The sequence below is a fragment of the Eleutherodactylus coqui genome, chromosome 6 (assembly GCF_035609145.1).
Source record: "Eleutherodactylus coqui strain aEleCoq1 chromosome 6, aEleCoq1.hap1, whole genome shotgun sequence".
Classification (NCBI taxonomy): Eukaryota; Metazoa; Chordata; class Amphibia; order Anura; family Eleutherodactylidae; genus Eleutherodactylus; species Eleutherodactylus coqui.
The window spans coordinates 195,963,527-195,986,996 of record NC_089842.1 but is presented as its reverse complement, the minus strand read 5'-3'; the positions used below and the strand labels follow the sequence as shown (position 1 = coordinate 195,986,996).

At 43.9% G+C, this 23,470-nt stretch overlaps 1 protein-coding gene across 1 annotated transcript in view; it reads left to right on the top strand.

Moving 5' to 3' along the window:
- G2E3 (G2/M-phase specific E3 ubiquitin protein ligase) overlaps nucleotides 1–23,470 on the top strand; it is a 40,576-nt gene extending 17,106 nt beyond the window's left edge. The window contains exons 11-15 of the mRNA XM_066608575.1: nucleotides 2,141–2,433; nucleotides 5,731–5,912; nucleotides 11,653–11,825; nucleotides 14,295–14,503; nucleotides 19,074–23,470. Of these exons, the coding sequence (XP_066464672.1) occupies nucleotides 2,141–2,433; nucleotides 5,731–5,912; nucleotides 11,653–11,825; nucleotides 14,295–14,503; nucleotides 19,074–19,309 (1,093 nt within the window). The 3' untranslated portion in view covers nucleotides 19,310–23,470. The remainder of the gene's footprint in view (nucleotides 1–2,140; nucleotides 2,434–5,730; nucleotides 5,913–11,652; nucleotides 11,826–14,294; nucleotides 14,504–19,073) is intronic.

The window sequence follows — 23,470 nt, the reverse complement described above, 5'->3', positions numbered from 1 at the left end:
GAGAGATAAACAAAGCATTCCTTCGTGCCGAGGGACCTCAAATAGCACAGGTAAATAATAGAAATAAGCATAAGGGTACCTCCAACAGCACACCAGCCGCAGCATGCACCCATGGGATAGGCAGAACCTCCGTGTGGAACACTAAGGGAGGACCAGGATCGAGGTGAAAGACCAACTTTGTTCATCGATGGCAAGACGTTTCCATGCTGTTTGCGATACAGGGTAAACCGAAAAGGATATTTACTTGTTACTATGTTACTCTTTTTCTAGAACATTCGTCACTGAATAATTCAGAAGGATTATTGATCCAGTGAGTTATTCTGATTGCCAAGGTCCGATTGCATAAGCTCAGCAATAAGTTGGGAGGGATTCTTGAGGGAGGATCATAGGTTGACCACCCACTTTTGGAGGTGGAGGTTCGCAAAATATCTTAAATTGCTGCTCACTGAATTAATCTCTGAAACTATGGGATGTGCAGGATAGTTGTCCAAACTTCTATGTATCTTTGTTAAATAATAGATTAAGGGGGAAGGGGTCTGGTTCATAGTTCTAGGAATTCACGGAGAGCAATTTAAGCCATGATTGGTCCAAGGTGAGTTTCATTACTGCTAATGTAACTACCCTCTATAGAAATATCCCTTATACTAAGGACGGCTTCACACAGGCATATGCGTTTTGGCATTCAACACAACACATTTGCACGATGAACTGGCTTTTTCTTTTCTGTGTGTACTTTTTGCACCTGCAGGTCATGTTTTTTGCACATGGGACACTACCATGCCACTATTTAAATGGCTATTTAGCCTAATGAGTTCTAGATGTGTGTTTTCTCGTATCCCATTGCGCGATTCCACAAGACTTCTATGGGGACTTTTGATGCGCAAATACACACAAAAACTATAGAATGACGTGTTTTTGTTTTCCATGTTAAAATGCAGGGATTGAGAACAAACCAATTGCAAAAAATATATATATATTTGCTATTGTAGCAATCATGCTGATATAGGATAAAGTCGCCATTTTTGCTGTAATGTGTACACTATGTATAGTAGCAACTTCTCTGAACTTTTATGTTTATCAGCTGGCTCATTTAACTAAGCAGCTGGTAGAGAATGTTTAATATATATGAGACCACATGACAAACGTTACCCGTTCCTGTGGTATCGGTTACCTATGCTCTTTAAATATTCTTGTTGTTTTTCCCTGCATTGTGAACGGCCAGATGCAGGTTGCCGATCCAACACAGAAACGCTTTACCGTCAATCAAAGTTTTTCTTTCATCTTGATCCCAGTCCTGATCTTTTTTTTTTTTTCTTTGCTGATTTACATGAGGATTTTACCCAGAAACTGATATCTAGCATGCCAGGGTGAATGACAAGTCCCGAAGAACGCTATGCATAAATTTGATCTATTTGTCAAAAGCTTAAAAACTGAAATACTTCAAATTGAACTTCAGTCTTCAGTATATAATAGAAACTTCTGCCTAAAAGATCTAAAAACACTGAAGCAACAAACTTTTTGTGAAAACCAAAATTTGTTTCGGTCTCAAAATTTTTGGCCACAACTGCACACTTTGAAGTCTGTAAATGGCATTCCAGATAACTCATACATATCAAAAATAGAATGTAAATGTCACCACTTCTAAGGTGTATCTACAAGGGTAGTTTACTGCCTTATTTCCTATAACATTCTTAACATACAATTGGGTCTCTCACAGGAGTGTTTTAATGCAGAGCATCGCGTTTTGAGCATGCATTGCATATTTCTGTGTGATGACAATCCCCATACTCTATCTTGGCGTATATACGCGCGTAATACGCATCATAAGTGCATGCTGCAATCTTCTTTGCGTGGGCATTTCACATGCGCTGTGTGAGGCCAATTGAAAGTAATGTAAAGTTTGTTACTGCATATTACTTGCGCAACACCCGCACTAGTAGTACACGGTAAAAAACCCTTGTGTCAGAGAACCCTTAGTTATTAACAGTTAACCTAAAATTTGTTTTCCAGCAGCATGTGAGGCTATTACACTCCCATGGGGACATCTGTAGTGCTTATATTGTAGCTGGAAAAAAAAATTCTTATCCTTGTATGGTAACACATATATTTTTTTTTTTGTTTTTTTTTTTCTTCTAAAAAGGCATGTTCAGATTCAAAGACCGGTTTCTGATATCCTGCAAGATTTGAAGTCGCAGATAAATAAACCCAGATTTACTATAGAAGTGCAAAGCAAGTCTCTCTTGAATAGTTCCCTCAGATGTTTCCGCAGGATGTGTTTTTCTCCTTGCAACACACTACAGATAAAAGTCATTGATGAGCGCAGATTGCCAGACCTCTCTCTGGTCAATTATTTTAAACTGCTACTTGATGCCATCCAGAACTCCAACTTGTTTGAAGGATCGGAGTCTAAAACTCTCTCATTAAACATGAATGGTAAGTTGAATATTTCTTAATTGAGGCAGATCTATGTGCATAGTTATACCGATGTAGCATTAGGTATATAATGTGTATCGTAACCTTTTTTTGTCTATTTCTTATCATACAACAAGGGCGAACAAGCATTAGCATAAGATGTGGTAGGGAGATAAGTTTATTGTAGTTTTAAAAGATACACCAATAAGAGGAGGCTAAACCCCCATATACAGTGGATATAAAAACATCTAGAACCCCTCAAAAAAAAACAAAAAAACAACGAAGATGAATTATTTCTGATTTCTTTCCACCTTCAATGTGACTCGTTGTTTTTTAAAGTAATTGTACAGATAAACTGAAATCTTATAAGGTGGCAAAAAAAACTAAAATAGTGTGATTGCATAAATATGCACACCCTAAAATGAATACTTTTGTTAATGTACCTTTGGACTTTATGACAGTATTCAGTCTTTGTGTTGGTGTCTATCAGCCTGGCACAACTTGACTTGGCAATCTTTGCCCACTCTGTTGTGCAAAAGCGTTTCAAATCTGTCAGACTGGAGGGTATCTTGTTTGCAGTGCCCTCTTCAAGTCAACACACAGATCTTCAATGGGGTTCAGGTCTGGGCTCTGGCTGGGCCATCCCAAAACTTTGACCGGCTTCTGGCGAAGCCATTCTTGATTTGGAGGTCTGCTTTGGGTCATTGTCTTGCTGAAGCCCCACTTCCAGCAGCAGAAAAACAGCCCCAAAGCATAATGCTGCCTCCACCATCTGCACTGCCCGTATGGTGGTCTCCTGGTGATGTGCAGTGTTGGGTTTGTGTCAAACATGCGTTTTGGAATTATGGCCAAAAAGTTAACCTTGGTCTCATCAGACCAGAACTTGTCCTCCCACATACTGTTGGCAGACTTAATGTTAGAAAAGGCTTCTGCGTTGCCACCTCCCCCACAGCCCAGACATATGAAGAATACGGAGATAGCTGTCACATGCACTACACAACCAGTACTTGCCAGAAACTCCTGTTGCTGTAGGCCTCTTGGCAGCCTCCTGGGCTATTTTTTCTTCAGGTTCTTTGTCAGTTTTTTTAAGGGACATTTAGTTCTTGGTAATGTCACAGTTGTGCCAGATTTAATCCACGTCTTAATGACGTCTTCACTGCGTTCCATGGTATATGTAATGTCTTGGAAGGTATCAGTTAGGAGAAGAGGAACTAAAATTTCCAACAAATTTCCTTTGATGTGCTGTAAGCTCTTTACATTTTTTACTGAAAAATACAGCTAAGAAAATGTCAGGAAAATCCTCCTAGAAGAGCTGAACTTATCTTGTGTAAATCAGAATCCCTGTAAATAAGCAGCGGAGTGCTGACTGCTATTTATTATGAGTTTAATGTGATGGGCTAATTCTGGACACAACCACATCCCCAAATATAAGAGGGCTTTTGCGTCTTGTTTTTCTCTATGTACTGATAATGGCATATGCACTAGGTCAGATTGGAATATATAAGTTTCTATTTTGAGCCCAAATGCAGAGATTCTAAAATATGGGAAAACCTATTTTAAAGGGATGAGCCCATAATAGACAATTCTTCTCAAAATGCAGCCCCTACGGCAAAAAGCTGGTTGCCCTGGGTTGCGTTTCTGGTACCTCCCAGCAAACAGCTGATTTTGCCAGGAGAAACGCGGGCCAGCCACTGCAGGAGAAAATTTGATTACATGGTAGCAATTTTGATGAATGGTCTTTCTTTTCTTGTACAAGGGCAGCTAGAGTCCGCAATAATGGGAACTGCTTAAAGAGGGGGTTCCAAGTGGGGGGGGAAGTTCCCTACATGAAGTTCACGTGTCCTAAAGGGTATATGATCGGTTTATCAGCATGAGACAGATGCTTTTTTTAAAGGGGTTGTCTGCCTGCTCAATTAGCAAAAAAAGTGATCAGAACATTTGTAGGCCGCTTTTACACAAGCATCAAAATCTCGCGATGCTACCGCGCTACAAATCGCATGTATGTGATGCCCATGCTTTCCAAGGGTTCCTTCACATTAGCAATGTTTTGTATGCTGTTACATTGCGTGAAAAAAAAAATCACGGCATGCTGAATATTGCTGCAATTTGCGATGTTTTGTAGCCCATCTTTCCCTTTTGGAGCCTTCTAGAGATGAGCGAACGTGCTCGGCCACGCCCCTTTTTCGCCCGAATACCGCGATTTCCGAGTACTTCACTACTCGGGTGAAAAGTACTCGAGTGCGCCGGGGGGGCGGGGAGAGGCGTGGCGGCGTGGGGGGTAGCAGCGGGGAACAGGGGGGAGCCCCCTCTCTCTCCCTCTCCCCCCCACTCGCCACTGCAACCCCCCGCGCCGCCACGGCGACCCCCGAATTTTTTCGCCCGAGTACGGAAGTACTCGAAAATCGCGGTATTCAGGCGAAAAAGGGGCGTGGCCGAGCACGTTCGCTCATCTCTAGAGCCTTCCTTTGTGTTGCATCACACGAAATCACAGTTTTCATGCGGTGCGATGCAATTTTACTTGTAAGAAGTCCTACTGTTTCCCCTAAAATTGGCCCTAGCTGCATTAAAAAAAACCTAAACAGTACATTACCTAACAGGCGCTGTCCGCTCCACCGCACTTCTCCTCCTGAAGCTCTGGCACACTTGTTTGCTGTATTCAGCTGCTGCTTCCTGGTCAGGGGGTACCTCGCCTCCAGGAAGTGCTGGCTCTCATAGGCTGAGCCGTGGTGCTCAAGAACCAATCAGTGCTGCGTTCTGTGAACCAATCACAGCCATCGCATTGAATGGCTGTGATTGATTCAACAAGTGCTGCATTGATTGGTCGAGCGCCGTGAACCCTGTAACCAGGAAGCAGTGTCTGAAGACTGCAAACAAGTGCAGTGGAGAGCAGCGCCTGGGGGTGGAGTGGGGAGTCTTGTCACCTCTCCTCCAGCTGGCTGATTCTCCTGCTTCCTGTGACGTTGCATACATTGGCTGGCAGTGTACTTTACGTCACAATTCACAGCCTATCAGGGAGCATCGAGCTATTGCAGAGACTGCTCATATCCGCTGTCTCTGCAATTGATCAGCTTTCCTTCCTATCCATTGAAGGCTACGTCACAGGGACGCAACCTTCACTGATCTCAGGAAGAAGAATGCCAGGAATGTAGCCGGCCGGCTGGAGACGACGTTACCCGCGGGACTGAAGAAGCTCCGCAAAGTGGAGGAATAGGTGAGTATAGAATTTTTTTTTTTTTTTTTTTTTTAATGACACAACCACTTTAATTCAATCCAATTGAATCTCTTTTCATAATATATTGTGTTTTATTTGTTCTGCAGCCTTGAATGAAGACCTGTACTATGAAGCTGGCAGGATGGTGGCTGTTGCTTTGGTTCATGGGGGGCCAGCACCAAGCTTTTTTTCGCGGACACTCTTCTATTGCCTGATATATGATTCTCATCATGTACAACCAATATTAGAGGATGTAGCGGATCCCCTTATCTTGCAGGCAATTGTGAAGGTAAATAGGAAGTCACCTGTGTGTGTTCTAGACTGATTTTAGTTTTTGTTTTGTTTGCTGTGCATCTGTCTTGGTGAAATACAACTAATATTGATGCATGTAGTACAGATATACATGAGTATGTATAGAAATTCTACTGCAATAAACTGACATTTTCGTCCCATGGTGTGCTTTATAAATGTTAATGCCTCATGTCCACGGGCACGCACGGATTTTGAGTGTGGAATCCCGCAGCGGATCCCTGCGGTGCCCGCAGACATGAGGCAAAAAATTACATTTTACTCACCTGCCTGGACGCTGTGGGGCTCTCCTCAGTTGCACCGGATCTTCTCTCTTCTGCCAGGCCAATGTGCGCAGCACGCCGGCGGCGTGCCGCACGCATACGCTGTGCTCCTTTTTAAATTTTTATTTTTTTTTAAATCTGCAGATTTGCAGCACAGCCACACTGACAGCTGCGGGTGTGCCGCAGCGGAGACGGCTTCTATTGACTTCAATGGAAGCCGTCCCTGCGGGATCCGCAGAAAGATACAGCATACTTCGGTTTCTTCTCGCGAGCCGGGAAACAAAATCACATCTGCATGCATTAAATTGCCATGCGGATGCTAATGCATCCCTATAGGCTTCTAGATCTGCGGATCTCCCGCACGGAAGATGCATGCAAATTTTATAATTAAAATCCGCCTGTAGATATTGGGCCTAAGTCAGTTACAGGGTGTTCTATGGTCCTAAAACAGTAAAAGTAACTTTCTCATAAGCATAAAATGCTACTATAATAAGACGCAGTTTAAGCAGCATGATTGTTAAGATTCCTACGAGCAGTGAAGATGCTGCGGAGGAGGCTAACGGGGGCTCGCTTTTTTCAAGCACCAACTAAGTGTCCTGCCTACCTGAACTTAAAGGGGTTGTCCCGCGCCGAAACGGGTTGTTTTTTTTTCATCCCCCCCCCCCCCCCTTCCCGTTCGGCGCGAGACAACCCCGATGCAGGGACCTAAAGAAAAATCCGCACAGCGCTTACCTGAATCCCCGCGCTCCGGTGACTTCTTACTTACCGGCTGAAGATGGCCGCCGGCATCTTCTCCCTCCGTGGACCGCAGGGCTTCTGTGCGGTCCATTGCCGATTCCAGCCTCCTGATTGGCTGGAATCGGCACGTGACGGGGCGGAGCTACACGGAGCCCCATTGAGAACAGAAGAAGACCCGGACTGCGCAAGCACGGCTAATTTGGCCATTAGACGGCGAAAATTAGTCGGCTCCATGGGAACGAGGACGCTAGCAACGGAGCAGGTAAGTGAATAACTTTTTATAACTTCTGTATGGCTCATAATTAATGCACAATGTACATTACAAAGTGCATTAATATGGCCATACAGAAGTGTATAGACCCACTTGCTGCCGCGGGACAACCCCTTTAAGTTTGGAAGTGGATTTGGGCAGTACCAACTTTTCTTGCTCATAGGCATCTTGTATATGCCTGCATTTAAAATGTGACTACATTGTGACAGTGGCAATATAACTTGCCATTTATTTTCCTAGTTGATCCCCTTAGAACCCTGCCGCATGCTCGTTGTTGAGCTGCATCATCCATGATGATATTTGCTGTGGATGAAATATCACTGACAGTAAAGTAGCGATTGGCCAAATGACCAAGGAAACTGGCAGTAGTGGAATGGATGAGAATTGGTAAGGTTAAAATGGTTATCTTGCCATTGTAACTATTGCCTACCTGCAAGATAACTGTCTGATCACTGGAAATCCAACTTCTGGGATCTTCGGCTTCTGTCCGTAGTGGTCATTTGTTTCCTTCCACCTGTGTACAAGGAAGTCGCCGCCAATAATGATGGCAGCTGTTGGCTTTGTCCCAGGGCTACAATCGTTTATTTTAGGAAGAACCCAGCTAGGGAATGGGGGTTTTGTTGTAATGACAAAAGCCCTTTAATGATCATCTTGTTGCTATTAATGCACAAATAATTCACACTAACCAGGTTACATCTGCTTCAGACTTCTGGTCATTTGAGGTGTAATCTGGCTGCTGTTCGATTTGTTCATCATTGCATCTACTACAGTAGGTCACATGATTCACTCAGTGAGGTCACAGATTATTCTAAGGCCTCATTCCCACGGCCAGGTCGGATTCCTGCTGCAAGATGCATGCAGCCGGATGCGACCCGTGCCCTGGCATTGACCTCATGCTCGCCCGGCGTCTTCTCTGTTGTGCGATGTGCCGGCTGTCGCACAACTGCGCGTGCGCAGAGTGGAGCCAGCACGTCAGCGGTGACCTTTCTGTGCCCACACAGAAAGGAAACCTGCCGCGATTTTTTTACTGCACGGATTTTCACGCAGTCATATCCCGGTTGTGAGCATAGGATTGCAATGCACTTTCAATGTACTTGCGGGGGGAGGGCTGGGGAGCTGGCAATGTACTTGCGAGGGGGGTGGAGGGTGTGTGTGTGCTGTCAATGTACTGCCCGGGGAGGGGGGGGGGGTGCTGTCAATGTACTGGCCAGGGGGTTGGGGGGTGCTGCTGTCAATGCACTGCGTGGGGTGGGGTGGGGGCGAGGGGGCTGTCAATGTACTGGCAGGGGTGGGGGGAAGGGGGCTGTCAACTCATCGGGAGGGGAGGAGGTGAGCTGTGACTATTGTGAATGGTGGCTGCTGTGTTATTTGTATATAGGTGTCTCCACTCAGTGTAATCCTGCCTATGCAGGGAGGGGAGGAGAGGAGGTGAGCTGTGACTACTGTGAATGGCGGCTGCTGTGTTATCTGTATATAGGTGTCTCCTCTCAGTGTAATCCTGCCTATGCAGGGAGGGGAGGAGAGGAGATGAGCTGTGACTATTATGAATGGTGGCTGCTGTGTTCACTACATATAGATGTATTCTCAGTGTAATCCTGCCTGTGCAGGGAGGGGAGGAGCTAAGCTGTGACTATTGTAAATGGTGGCTGCTATTTTTTGTATATAGGTGTCTCCTCTCAGTGTAATTCTGCCTGTGCAGGGAGGGGAGGTGAGCTGTGACTATTGTGAATGGTGGCTGCTGTGTTTAGGTGTATTCTCTCAGCGTAATCCTGCCTGTGCAAGGAGGGGAGGAGGTGAGCTGTGAATGTTGGATCCTGTGTTATCTATATATATAGTTGTCTCCTCTCAGTGTAATCCTGCCTGTGCAGGGAGGGGAGGAGGTGAGCTGTGACTATTGTGAATGGAGGCTCCTGTGTTCTCTACATATAGGTGTATTCTCTCAGTGTAATACTGCTTGTGCAGGGGGGGGGGGGGAGGTGAGCTGTGACTTTTCTGAATGGTGGCTCCTGTGTTTTCTACATATAGATGTATTCTCTTAGTGTAATCCTGCCTGTGCAGGGAGGGGAGGAGGTGAGCTGTGACTATTGTGAATGGTGACTGCTGTGTTATCTATATATAGTTGTCTCCTCTCAGTGTAATCCTGCCTGTGCAGGGAGGGGAGGAGGTGAGCTGTGACTATTCTGAATTGTGACTCCTGTGTTACCTACATATAGATGCATTCTCTCAGTGTAATCCTGTCTGTACAGGGAAGGGAGGAGGTAAACTGTAACTATTCTGAATCGTGGCTGCTGTGTTACCTGTATATAGATGTCTCCTCTCAGTGTAATCCTGCCTGTGCAGGGAGGGTAGGAGCTGAGCTGTGATAATTGGTGGATCCTGTGTTATCTATATATGTGTCTAATCTCAGTGTAATTCTGTCTGTGCAGGGAGGAGAGGAGATGAGCTGTGACTATTTTGAATAGTTGGAGTGCTGACAACTAGTCACCACAGGGGGTCGGGGTGCTGACAACTAGTCGCCACGGGGGGTCAGGTTGCTGACAACTAGTCGCCAGGGGAGGGGGGTCCAGGTCAGGGGTTGTCAGTGTTACTTATCACGGGGGAGGGGGCTGTCAGTGTTGCTTGTGGTGGGGCACCTGTAGAGCTGGTATTCTTGTTTAACAGCGGGGCGCCTGCTGGAGATTTCTCTCCCTGCTCTCCCCCGCCCCTCTCCATTCACTTTACTCAGTGGCTGTTCACACTGAACTCTCATGGTTCTGGATTTTATCCTGGACGATGAGTGTGTATAGACGGTCTCTCCTGGCCCCGCCCCCTCTAAGTACACTGTACAGCAGAAGAACATGCTGTACTGTAGAGGAATTTAGAGGGGGAGAGGCTGTACATCAGTTCAATAGAGGTGGGCGGGGCTAGGACAAGAGCTGAGAGAGGAAAGGAAACCCTGCTTTTTCATGTCTCTTGCTGCCATTGGGAGCGCGCACACAGAGGGGGGAGAGCGCAGGGCAATGTGGGAAGGCAGCACAACAGCGCTATCTTTGAAAGCTGCGTGGAACATCAGATTACAAGGTAAGAAACAGACATTCCAGCTAATCTGCCTGCCGGGTTGAGCCCCTGTATGCTGTGTGTTACCATGCTTAGTGAAAGGGAAGCATCATTTTTATTAAAAAAAAAGTTACCCTGCGTGGCGGGACAACCCCTTTAACACATGCAGCTTTTGGATAGAATACAGCCAGCACACTCCCAGTATGTTCTCTGGAGTGTGCTGTTGGCAATGTTGATGAGCCAGAGCATGTGCTCTAGAGATGCTCTTAGCAGTGATGAATACGCCTTTAGACAGCTTTCATAAGGCTCCCTATGAAATGCATGAAATTACCGTGGGTAATGCATGAAACTCTTTCCATAAGAGAACTATGGAAAGCGCAGCCCGATGTACACGAGCAGAAATCTGCTGCAATTTTCGACCCGTATATTAAAAATCATGGCATGCTGCGATTTTTTATTTTTATTTTTTAATTTTTTCCACGACGAACCTATCATAATGATAGGTTCATCGCCGAAAATCACGGTGACTTTAGTGTTCGCCGGCGGCGGAAATCCGCTGCATTAAAATGCACCGCCCGTGGACAGGTGGCCTAACTGTGGTGCTAGGCTACTTTTCTGTGGCTCACCCTGTATTACATAAGTCTACATGCTCCATAATTCTGCTACTAGGAAAAAAGGAGACATTACAAGAGCAGAATAAAGGGATCTCCAGAGTAAGGCCTCATGTCCACGTGGAAAATCAGATCCGCTGCGGATTTGTAACGCGGATTTGGGCTGCGGATGCAGTGCGGGTGCACTGTAATTGTCTTTTATTTTTCATGCGGGAGATCAATTGAGCCATGTGCTCTATGAGCTCCCGCACGCGTGATCCGCACTAAAATGGAGCATGTCCATTTTTTTTTCATGCTCCAGAAATTTTTTTAATTCACTTTCAAATACCATCCATGGGTATTTATCTACCCGTGGGTGGTCAATGCATTCCTATGGGGTGCGGATCCGCGTGCCGGAAAAACGCTGCGGATTTTAATTCTTATTTTCCCCGTGGACATGAGGCTTAAGAGATCTGCTCGAATGTAAGCGCACTGAAATGTGAAGCTGTAACATGTAATTGTATCATATCTAGGGCAAAGCGTTGTGTTTTGATTGTGTGCACTGAAGAGTATCAAGAAGCCACAAACTAAGTTTGACAAGTGGAGAAACGGGAACCTGACCACAGCAAGAAATGCTGAAGTTGTATTCATGGCAAAGTGATGCCGGTCTCGCACGCCTGGTAGTCGTCTCATGCATTCAGTTTGTTAGTCTGAGGTTTGCCTGAAAGGGGCATAATAATCTCACTTTCACGCATTGTCATGCTAGAGAATAAACATGTCATCACTTTGTCTGTAAATCTAATCTCTTCTGTATTGTCACAGATACAGTCTTGTCAGAGAATTAGTCAGTTGAAGGCTATCACCGCTCATTATTTGGACTACCTGCAGAATACTGGTACTTTGCCACTTGTACAAACTCTTAGTGACAAAAGCATTTTGGTCAAGAATATTCTGGCATACCATGTCATTCACCGAGTGCAGCAACCACTTGAAAGGTAAATTTTCTATTTAAGTCATAAAAGAAATAACTTTCCCAAACTTTTTAGTTTACTTTTTAACTATTGAATGAGTTAGTCTTGTAATAGTAGGTGTTGCTGCTTTCTATCATTTTATGTTGGGTGACCGCCTGTTACAAAGATGCAGATGAGCGGGTCAGGCCAGTCCCCTATGTAGTACACCGCTATCTTTCCATCTACACTTTGATTAAAGACCACACATTTCTTCTGCACCCACTTGTCATTACTAGGATCTCTGAATGAACAGGAAATTGGATACAATTCTGAGTAATTTCTTGTATTGCCTACAGTGACCCAGGGATGTGTTGTTTAATACCCTAGAAATCAAGGGTATTAAAATGTAACCCTTGAGAAATCGGGCTCGTTAAAAATGTCCTAAAAATCAGTGGAGGTGGTGGCACTGGACACCAGGCATGGTGGCAATAACCAGGGAGTCTGTGTTTTATTTAATAACATCATGAATATAATAAATTGGAAGACTGTACTATTGGTGACTAGGGGCAACTACTTGCTCATATGTCTGTATAACCCACTGCCCGGCTCCATTATCATGCAGTTGTTTAACCCCTTAACGCCACCGGATGTAAATTTATGTTCCGGCTGGGTGGTAGTTAACGCCATAGGGCATAAACTTATGTCCTGTTGATGGCTGGCCTCCTGTTGAAATGGCTTACGTGCCGTGATCCATGTAGATCGCGGCATGTAAAGGGTTTACAGAGGGAGCAAGTGCACTCCCTCTGTGATGTCATCAGCCCTCTACAATGTAATTGTATACCAGGCCTGCCATGCTATTGTGAACAATAATGCAGCAGTACTGCAGTGCATTATCATAGTGATCAGCTTTTCTGGTTCAAGTCCGCTACAGGGATGTAAAAAATAATAATAAAAATACCTTCCAAAGAGAAAAAACCCTTTATTTGTGCACTTTCCTGTGTGTGTGTGTGTGTGTGTGTGTGTGTATGTATGTATGTATGTATGTATGTATATATATATGTGTGTGTGTGTGTGTGTGTGTGTGTGTGTGTGTGTATAAATTTTTATAAAAACGCACATATTTGGTATGATTGTATCCATAACGCTCTGTACAGTGCATTTAACACAGTATTTATGCTGCACAGCAAAGGCTGTTTAAAAAAAACCCAAAAGAAACATGCAAAATCTTATTTTGTCCATTTTGCCTCCTGAAAAACGCGATTGGTGGTCAAAAAAGCTGTATATGCCCATAATGGTACTTTTAAAAACTACAGCTCATCATGCAAAAAACAAGCCCACATAGAGCTCCATCCATGGAAAAATAAAAATGATAGGACATTGAATGCAGTGATGTAAAAAAAAAAAATAATTGCCACGAAAGTGTTTTATTTTTTTTTTTTGTGCAAAAGTAGAAAAACAAAAAAAATGTTGGTATTCTCTTTATCGGCCCAACCCACTGAAAAAATGTATCATGTCATTTATACTGCAAAGACATTGTTTTTCTTGAGGAAGACGTGTTTTCTTAAAATGTGGATTAGTGAATCTTCTTCCAAATATGAGATGTGGAAGAGCTTGCTTAATCATTATATCATGTTTGAAAAATGTTTAAAAAATCAACTTGTACTCTTATGGGGAGTATTATTAAGATTGATGTTTCCAGACTTGATACTATCCCCATGGGCGCACAGCGCACCTAATATATGAAGAGGCATAGCATGGTTGCTCCGTCCACCTACACAGAAATATACGCCAGCTATGAGATAAAGTAGATTTCTGGTATAATTTATGCCAGTTCTTGGCGTAAATTAAAAAAAATAAATCTTATTTGTATAGCACCAACTTATTCTGCAGCGCTTTCAGGTAATTAATTTATTACCGCCCCCACCCCCCCCCACTACCACCACCAAGCTGGGTAATCATTTTACAGGCCTCGGAAGGATGGAAGGCTGAGTCAGTCTTGAGCCAGCTACCTGAACCATGTGGGGATTGAACTCGCAACCTTCAGTCGTTAATGAGAGCTTAGTACTGGATTTCTGCTGCCTTACCACTCTGTGCATAAGGCCGTCTGCACATGAACGGGTCGGATTCCGCATGTGGGCTCCCGCAGCGGAATCTGGCCCTGTGGCAGGTAATTGCTGCAGAATTCGGAGACGAAGCCTGCTCCGGATTCCACAGTGTAAGTCCGGTCGTGTGCAGGCAGCCTAAATGTGTCAGTCCAAGGCAGCCAGCCTTCCCCCCCCCCCCCCCCCCCCCCCCCAACAAGCAACACCCCTTTCTGGCATATCTGTAAAAGAAAGTCTTTGCGCGAGCGGTCCTCATAAGTCTCACTTTTTTTGCATGTTGAAAGAATATCTAGATACACTTATGGGAATTTTTTTTGATATTGTTGATTTTTACACATTTTATGCTGGTTCAGATTAGTCAATAATAAATGGAATATACAGTCCTCGATTCTATGGTTATTTGTGGTTTTAGGTTCAAAGAAGGCTTGAAGACATTAGGAGTTCTTGAGAACATCCAGAAATATCCAACTGCCTTCTGGAGTGTTCTGTGCATGAAGCCTGAGAAGCTAACTGCAAAAGCACTATCGGACGTCTTTACCATCACCTATCACAGGAGCTTCAGACAAGCTCAGCAGAACAATGCCATACGTCATTGGGAAGCATATTTAGGAGACACTGAAGGTTAGTTCTGTTTGGTCCTTAAAGTTCATGTATCTTGCTACAAAGCAAATGGCAGAAAGCCGGATCCTGGAGTGTTCATAGCACATACAATGTGGGTTCCGGCTGTTTCTTACAGCTGACATCCACCCACAACACTTCCGATGACCAGTGCTGCCATTCTTAAAGTGGCATTTAAATGCCCCGATCGATGTTCGGGGAGTCCTGCGCTGCCCCTAAGGGAAGCTGTGCGGTTCGCATGGCAGCTGGGGGCTTTCTGAAAGGCACTAAGACTACAATTGCAGATTACCTATCCAGCCATGCCTACAGCGTGGCTTGATAGATTACCTGTCAGATCGCAGTATAATGTAATGGTATTGCACTACATCATACTGCAGGAGCGATCAAACCAACATAATGTTTTTCTTATTATAAAATATAAGATAATAAAAGTAAAAAAGAAAACCCTTTTGCCAAACCGTGTTTCCCCGATAATAAGACCTGCCCGATAATAAGCCCAACCCCGATTTTCGGGGGAAAGGGAGCACCGCCTCTGAGTGGCATACACTGTGCTCGATAAACCAATCGGAGCAAATACTTGCTGGAGGTGGGATATTCAAGCCCCGCTACCAGTAAGAAATTCTCTATCGGCGTTCAGGAGTACACGGAAGCTGGCAGCAGCCAAGAAGACCAGCGCGAGGGACCCGAATGCCGTCTACTAGGTAATTATAAGATTCCCTTCTGAAAATAAGACTTTGTCTCTTTTGGGGCAAAAACTAATATAAGACAGTGTCTAATTTTTAGGGGAAACACTGTATTTATAGTAAACAAATCTTAATATTAAAACACAAAAACCTATATGCATCCGTTAAAGTCAGATCTATCTAAGCAACGCGTTATTTACCCCATATAGTGAATGTCGTCACAAAAAAGAATGTCAGAATTGCGCTTTTTTTGCTCACCCCCGTCTCCAAGAGAGAAAAAAACGTAATGAAAACTTTTCAAAAAGACGTATGTACTCCAAAATGGTACCAATAGAAACTACACAACGTCCTGCACAAAATGAGCCCTCACACAACTATGTGGATGGAAAAATTAAAAAAAACATTATGGCTGTCAGAAGATGGCGGCAGAAAATTTTTTAAAAATTTATTATCTTTGCAAAAAAATAAAAGTACAGCGTAAAAAACCTATATAAATTTGGTATCATAGTAACCATACAGACCCATAGAATAAAGTTATCAGGTCATTAGAAACAAGACCCCCCTCTTTTTTTTTTTTCACTTAGAATTTTTTTTTACGTTTTTCAGTACATTATATGGTACATTAAATAGTACCACTGAAAAATACAACTCGTCCTTCAACAAAGAAGCCCTCAGACAGCGACGTCAATGGATAAATAAAAGCATTATGCCTTTTTAAATGGGGGATGAAAAAACGAAAATGAGGGTGGAAAAAAAGGGCCATGTCCTTAAGGAGATTAAACAAATCCCCAGTTTATGTTTAAGCTCTTTTTTTATTAGATTTTCCAAAATATTTTACAACCATTAGAAAATAGCAGTACAAGTAGGACAGAACACAAAAAAGCAATAGAATAGAAAAAGGTCTCGCAGGGCCTTCAATTCACATTGTATAACAAATAACAGTCAATTCGTCTAGCCCATGGTTGATCCCCAAACCACCTCCCCCCCCAATCAACTATTCTTTTACTATATCACCGCGTAACTGATTGAACATAGAGGTGGGGTCTGCGTCGTAGTTAGTGTTACGATTTATCTAGTGGAAAACCTTTTCATTAGAAGGAGAGAAGTAGAAAGAGAAAAAAGGAAGAGAGAAGGAAAGAAGAGAAGAGGGAAAAAATATAGAAGCCGTCTGAACAGGTTGAACAGATATGTCAGAACAACAAGACACTTCGACAATAACACGCACATGTACACAAACAAAACGAAAAGAGAAAAAAAAAAGGGAAGGGGGGGGGGTATGTACAATTAGGGAAAAGGGGGACACCTTGAGCGTCTTATTTTCGGTACCTACCTCCAAAGGGCCTGTGTCCCCTTCAGGGCTCGTGGATGAGTCTAGTAAAACAGACTGGTAAACTCTGTTGAAGACTCAAACATGATCCAGGGCTGCCAGGTCTTTCTATATTTTTCCTTTTGTTTTTCGGGCTCTCGCGAGTGCTCCGCACATAGCTCCTCCATCTGGTTGAGGTATGTCATTTCTTGCTGCCATTCTCTGATTGAGGGAACTTGTGTGGTTCGCCAGTGGCGAGGGATGACTGCTCTGGCTGCTGCAATGCAAAAGCGGAGCAGGTCTCCCTTTTGCGCACTAATGGGGCCCGGCAGAATGGAGAGGAGGGCTATCTGCGGCGTATTGAGTTATATGTGGCAAACACCCTGTTCCAGAAAGGCCGTAATTTATCGCAACCCCACCAGACATGTAGTAGGGTCCCTTTATCAGTCCCACAGCGCCAACACATGTCCGACACTGAGGGGAATGTCGCGTTGGGTATCTGTACCATCTAGCAAGCACCTTGTACCCTTTCTCTTGAGCAGCGCATGCCATGGTTAATTTGTGTGTAAAGATAAATGATTTTTGCCAGTTGCTCTGTGTGATTTCCTCTCCTATCTCCTGCTCCCAAGCCCACTTGAAGCCCGGGCTAGTGCGACTAATCTCTTGCATCAGGAGGCCATATATTTGTGACAGTACGTGCTCTGGGGGGGCCGCAGCTCAAACAACCTCTCAAAGGGTGTCAATTCCACACCCGGGGTGTCGCTTCCCTCCCAAGGCACAAGGAAGGAGCGTAACTGAAAATACTCGAGCCAGGAGATGCGGATATCTCCGAATCGCTGTTTGAGTTCCTGCATAGAAGGGATTGGTTGTCCACCCATGACCTGCTGGACCCTGGTGTCCTCCCAATTCTCCCAACCCAAAAAGCGTTCTCGCTCCCTCCCTGGTGGGAAAGCTGGGTTATTAAATAATGGCGTCAAAGGGCTATTTTCTCTGGACAATATCTGTTAACGTATTTGTGCATCCCATAATCTAAGTGTAGCCCTTAGGAAGTAGTGTGAACCTACAGATTGGGCTCTATCCCTTTTTAGCCTCAGAGGGACTGTACAATCTGTTTGCTCCAATGCTATCCATTGTTTGTTGTTGGTGTGGTATTGCCAGTCTAGCAGGTGCGTAAGAATCGCCGCCGTGTGATAGTTTTTAAAATCGGGTAAACCAGTTCCTCCTTGTGATTTGGGATACGATAACGTGCGCGCGCTCACTCGTGGTCTCTGCCCCCCCTCCCCCCCCAGACGAATCTGATCAGTGCAGTTTTTAGCTTGTTAAAAAATGTTTGGGGTACCATTATAGGGATGGTTTGGAAAATGTATAGGAATCGGGGTAGGACATCCATTTTAATGGTATGTATCCTCCCGAACCATGACAAGACTCTGGTGGAATAGGTGGAGAGGGCTTTTAGGGTGCGGTCCAGTAGGGTCGAGTAGTTCATGGGGAATAGTTTAGAGTGGTCCGATGGAATGTGTATTCCCAAATATTTTATTGCCTCCTGCTGCCATTTAAAGGGAAAGTGTTCTGTTATATGTTTTTTTTTGTTTCTGGGCCCAAGGATATATTTAGGGCTTCAGTTTTGCTGTAATTAATTTTAAAGTTGGATAGGTGGCCAAATTTTTCAAATTCTTCAATGAGGGAAGGCAGGGTGATGCGTGGTTGTGTGATATATAGCAGTACGTCGTCAGCGTATAAAGCAGCTTTATACTGGTCCCCCCCCCCACTGTCAGTCCGCTGATGTTCTGGTTATTTCTGATTGCCGTCGCTAGATGCTCCATCACTAAGACGTACAGCAGAGGGGACGGGGCAGCCCTGCCTGGTCCCATTCCTGATATGTAAGGGGGAGGATAGTGTGCCATTTATCCTAACCCTGGCCGTGGGGCAGGTGTATAGAGAAAGTGTTCTGGACAAAAATTTAGGACCCAACCCTATCTGCTTGAGGGCTGCCTCCAGAAATTCCCAGCGAACCCTATCGAAGGCCTTCTCCGCATCTACCGACAACAAACACATTGGATTAGCGCCGTCTCGAACCTTAGCCACTAGGAGCAGTGTTTTTATTACATTGTCTCTGGCTTCTCTCCCTCTGACGAAGCCCACCTGGTCTGTGTGTATAATGTTCGGGAGATGCGGAGAAAGCCTGTTGGCCAGGACCTTGGCATAGATTTTTATGTCCACGTTGATCATTGAGATCGGTCTATAGTTAGTGGAAACTGTGGAATCCTTTCCCGGTTTTGGGATTACGCTTATGTGTGCCTCAAGGGCCTGTTGCGGAAAGGGGGACTCCTGAGAGACCGCGGAGAAAGTCCTGGCTAGAAAAGGGGCAAGCTGCTGTTTAAGACACTTGTAGAAGGCGGGAGTGAAGCCGTCGGGCTCTGGGCATTTCCCTGCTGGAGTACTTTTGATAACCTCCTCTATCTCCTCTACCGTGATATCCCCTTCCAACGCGTCTCTGAAGTCGGAGCTTATTAAAATCCCCAGTTTATAAGATTAAGTTTGTGCTTTCTTATGTTTAATCATCTTCTGAAATTTTTTTACACAGATGGTACTACTGCCGTTTCATTGGAGAATATTTTGAATTTTGCGACAGGCGTAGACTCCGTTCCACCAGCCGGTTTTGATCCTCAACCAACCATCTTGTTTTATTATCGCCATATATTACCCTTCGCAAACAAAAGCACATACAGCATGGAGCTTCCTGGCAACTGCAGCTATGAGGAATTCAGACAAAGCATGGACAAGGCCGTATGTGCTGCACTAAATAAAGGACAGAAGTGATCGGGGCTTGCTGTCTTCTCACTGTTAGCTCCTAAGCCACTTGCAATTTTGAGACTGTAACAGATGACCTCTGAACTACTTGCTTTCTTGTTGCAATGCTATGAAATCGTGCAGTTTCATTTACCAGGTCTTAAAAGGTTCAGGAACCCCTCAGGAAAACAGCATTTTCTCTGTAAATTAACTTTTTTAGAACTAGCATACAGAGTGGACATTTGGTGTAACCTCGGTGTTTTCTTACATTCATCTTCTGATCTTTTGGGAAAATTAATTTTGCTTTATTTAAATGTTGGATAAACATTTTTATAGTATTCATATACTAACTACAGAAATTGAAGTCGCAAATACATGTTTTCCCATGACTTAAAATTGTATCACAACAAATCTGTCCTTCCTGGTTGCTGCTGACCAGGAAATGTGACTGCTGCAGCCTATCACTGGCTGTAGAAGGTCACTGCTGTGGTCAGTGATTGGCTGCAGTAGTCACATGTCCTGGTCAGCAGCAACCAGGAAGGACTGAGTGTTTGTGATGCAATTTTAAATAATAGGAAAACCCCTTTTAGCAGTGACAAATCTGGCCCAAAAAGAGTTTATTTTTCACTCTCATAATGGGAAATTGTTAGGAGCCTGATGCTGCCTGAACCATGGGCAGCAATAAATTTCGGCAGACACGCCCTTTGAAGACATGTTTTACTCTGAAAAGCTGCAGCGGTTCAGAGGAAACCTACTTTACAAGGTAGCCAGGAATTTGGAAGAAGAGCCACAGGGCAGCTACGCAACTGGTTTGGCTAGATTGATACATCTTTGTCTATAGGCAGAGACCTGTCAATCTAACCAAGAATGAGCTGGCAAGGAGCTGCTGCCATAACTTTACTCTTCGCTCCCAGCTGCTTTATAAAGATTAAGGCTGGGTTCACACAGGGCGGATTTGCTGCAGAAATTCCATCCAGAATTTTGCTGCCGCAAATCCGCCTGCGGCTGCTTATCCCAGGGTTAGCCAGCCATGTGGACAGCTATTTGTTAAAAATCTCGTCCACACAGGACTGCCAATCCGTCGCGGCAGAAGTTCAATTTTTTTTCCTGTTGCGGCCACACTCTCCTATATGGGCTAAGTGCCGCCGGTTTTGAAGCAGCGCTTTCCCGGCGGAAATCTTTTTGCTGCGGCCAAACCGTGAGATTTCCGCCGGGACTACGTTCCGTGTGAGCCTAACCTTACTGGTCTCTCCCTATCCACAAATGTGAAGAGTCCTATCAATGTAGCCGATCTTGTTGGGCAGTCGCCCCCTGGACTGTACTCCCTGTTCTCAACTTCTTTAAAGAAGTATTCTTTTCGGAAATGCTGTAGCGCTTTACAGTAAAATGCAGCTGCCTTAAAAAAAAAAAACTATTGGAATTTGATGCTTTTGTTTTTGGCAGCATAGAACTTCTGATAGGTTCTCTTTCAAAGGGTACAAGTAAGTGTAACATTTTTACAAAACAAGTGCTTGTGTGCCAGATACGTGTAAGGTACGAAGCCATATGATGGTTATAAGGTTTCTTTTGCAACTCCAAATTTCATCAAAACCTTAAAGGACTATTCCCATTTAGGCTTCTCATGGCCAGAATGGGAAACTGCTGCCAAGGACTACCGGCCACCATTCTGGAGCCTACGGAAAGAGCCAAGTGCCAGTTGTCATTGAAGTGAATGGGAGCTACGGAAATGGCGTAGCACAGCACGCTATGCTGTTTCTGTAACTTGTGGAGTTAGCGCGCTGTGCTATATGGTTTCCTTAGATTCCATTCATTTCAATGAGTGCTACAAAAAGAGCACAGTGCTGAGTTCCATGAGATTTCCAACACATGGTGGGAACAAAGCTTCTGGGTTTTTCCTATCGTAGCAATGAAAAGCAGAGATGGGTATACCCACTTTAACATTTTCATTTCACCCTTTTTCCTTAGTATAGAATGGTTTATGCCATTATTGAAATTTCTCAAGTGGGGTGCGTATGATGTAATATGAGACTCCTATAGCATGAAATTGTCTTCTTGCAGTCAAGAATATTGACTGACTGTTTTAAGCTTTGCCTCCATCCCTTTTGAAAACTTGGGTTTGGCAAAGTGGTCATGGCTCTGTTATGAACAGATGCTAGTGAGCACAGTTGTTTAGTTAGCAGTAAATAACTAGTACAGAAAACATTTTTGGAGTTTTGTTGCAGCATACTGAAAGCAAAAGTTATAATGTCAACTTTGGAGAACGCCATCAATGGCTTAAAGTTCAGCCAAGCACATCTATCACGGTAGATGGTCCAAAAGAGTCATTTCCGCTAATGCTTAAATGGGCACTAACTTTTCAAAGATCTTAGTGTTTTATAATGATAGCCAATGTGATAACTAACAAAACTGCTATTTTACAGTTGTTTTTTCCCTAAAATTGTGTTTTTGTGCTGAAAAGTTCCTCTAAAGTGCGGTCTTTCCCCTAGCTTGCTGGCCAGTGTCTGCCAGCTCTTGATTGAGCAGGTGATTGCCATGCTCAAGGAAGGGGAGGGAAAGACATGGAGAGCTGCAAGTAGAGCTAATGAGTGTTTATACACATGTACATTGACAAATGTTTTTGTACAACATGGCTGTCAGATTAATTTTCCCTGAGGGCCACATTGGCATTATGGTTAACCTTCAAAGGGCTGTTTATAAGGGCTCATTTACACAGCTGTATTTGCACTTCAGATTGCAGGTGTATTTTTTTACGCACGTATTATAGACAAATTAATCCCCATTGATGTGCATTACAGTATTCAGACATGTGATTTCCACATGTATATTTTACACGTGTAAAAAAAAAAACTGCAGCATGTGCTATTTTGATCCATATTACGAACCAAAATTGCTCATTAAACTCAATGGGATTGCGTTAATACGTGGTGAATATGAGTGATGCATGAGTATTCACTGCATATTTATGCTTTGAGATGAGAAATCTATGGGACCTTCTTGCAGGTTTTTTTTTGCCTATATGAAAAATGCAGTGAATATGTCAAAAAAAACGCAAGTTAGTCTAAATGCTCTGTGAATGCAGTTTTTGGTATGTAGAAATGTTGCGTGTTTCACAGACCAAAACTGCATACGCCTGTGTGAATGAGCGCTAAATAGAACTACTCCTTAACATGGCTTGGCGCACTATGATGAGGTTTCTCCCATTCCTTCACTATAGCATTTAGCTTCCTACTTCGGAGGGTGCTTGGGTAGTGCTGTCAGAGCTGTGCCACCACCGGTGAGTTGTTAAAGTGGTGTAGAAGTGCACACCAGAGCTCAGAATTCAAGATGGCACAGCCCCGTCTGCCAAGCGCAGGCTGTGTTCAGAGAAAAATGGAGAGCTGGTCCTTCTACATCCGGACCACATTGAGGGCCACATAAAATCATGTGGCGAGACAGATTTGGCTTGTGTATGACACGTGTGCTGATGAGGTTATGTCTGTGTGTATGTGTAATAGGCAGTTAGAAAGCATGATCTCTTTAGTAGTGTGTACAGTTTGTAGAACACAGCACACATAGCATTGTGGCAACTTCTCCCACCAGTCCTGAGCAGATGAAAAAATAGGTGTATAACCCTGCACAGTGGGAAAATACAGGATACTAGAACTAGACTGGCCAGGAAGAAGATTATTACTGATGTACATACACAGCAGCTTATCCTGAAAAGTTACCTGAAAGCGTATATTCTACAGCACTTTTAAAATGTGCCTCTTAGAGCTATATAAGTGACTGTTGACTGGCAGAAACCTCTAAAGTACTGTGTGCATAGCATGGGGGAAAACTCATAATATTGTACTCAGCATTTTGACTGGTTGAAGTGTAACCTCAAAGTTCAGCTTGCCAACAAATGTGGGAGTAAGCTACCAATCTGACGGATTGGCTGTGTGTTATATTTATGTTCCTCTGTATTTTGGTTTTCTTGTATTTTTCTATGTTATGTTGATAGGAACTGTCTTTCAATGTGTCATATATTGTGATGGTTACATTTTACAGTACACATTACTGTAGGTTTTAAGTAATGAACTCCTATCCTGTGATGGTCCTAATATCTATGTTTTTTATTTCTCAAGTATTTTTTTTTTTCTTCCTTATTTTACATGGATTCCCACGGGTGTTTTAATGCTTCTGTCTAAATTAAATCGTTATTTAATTTGG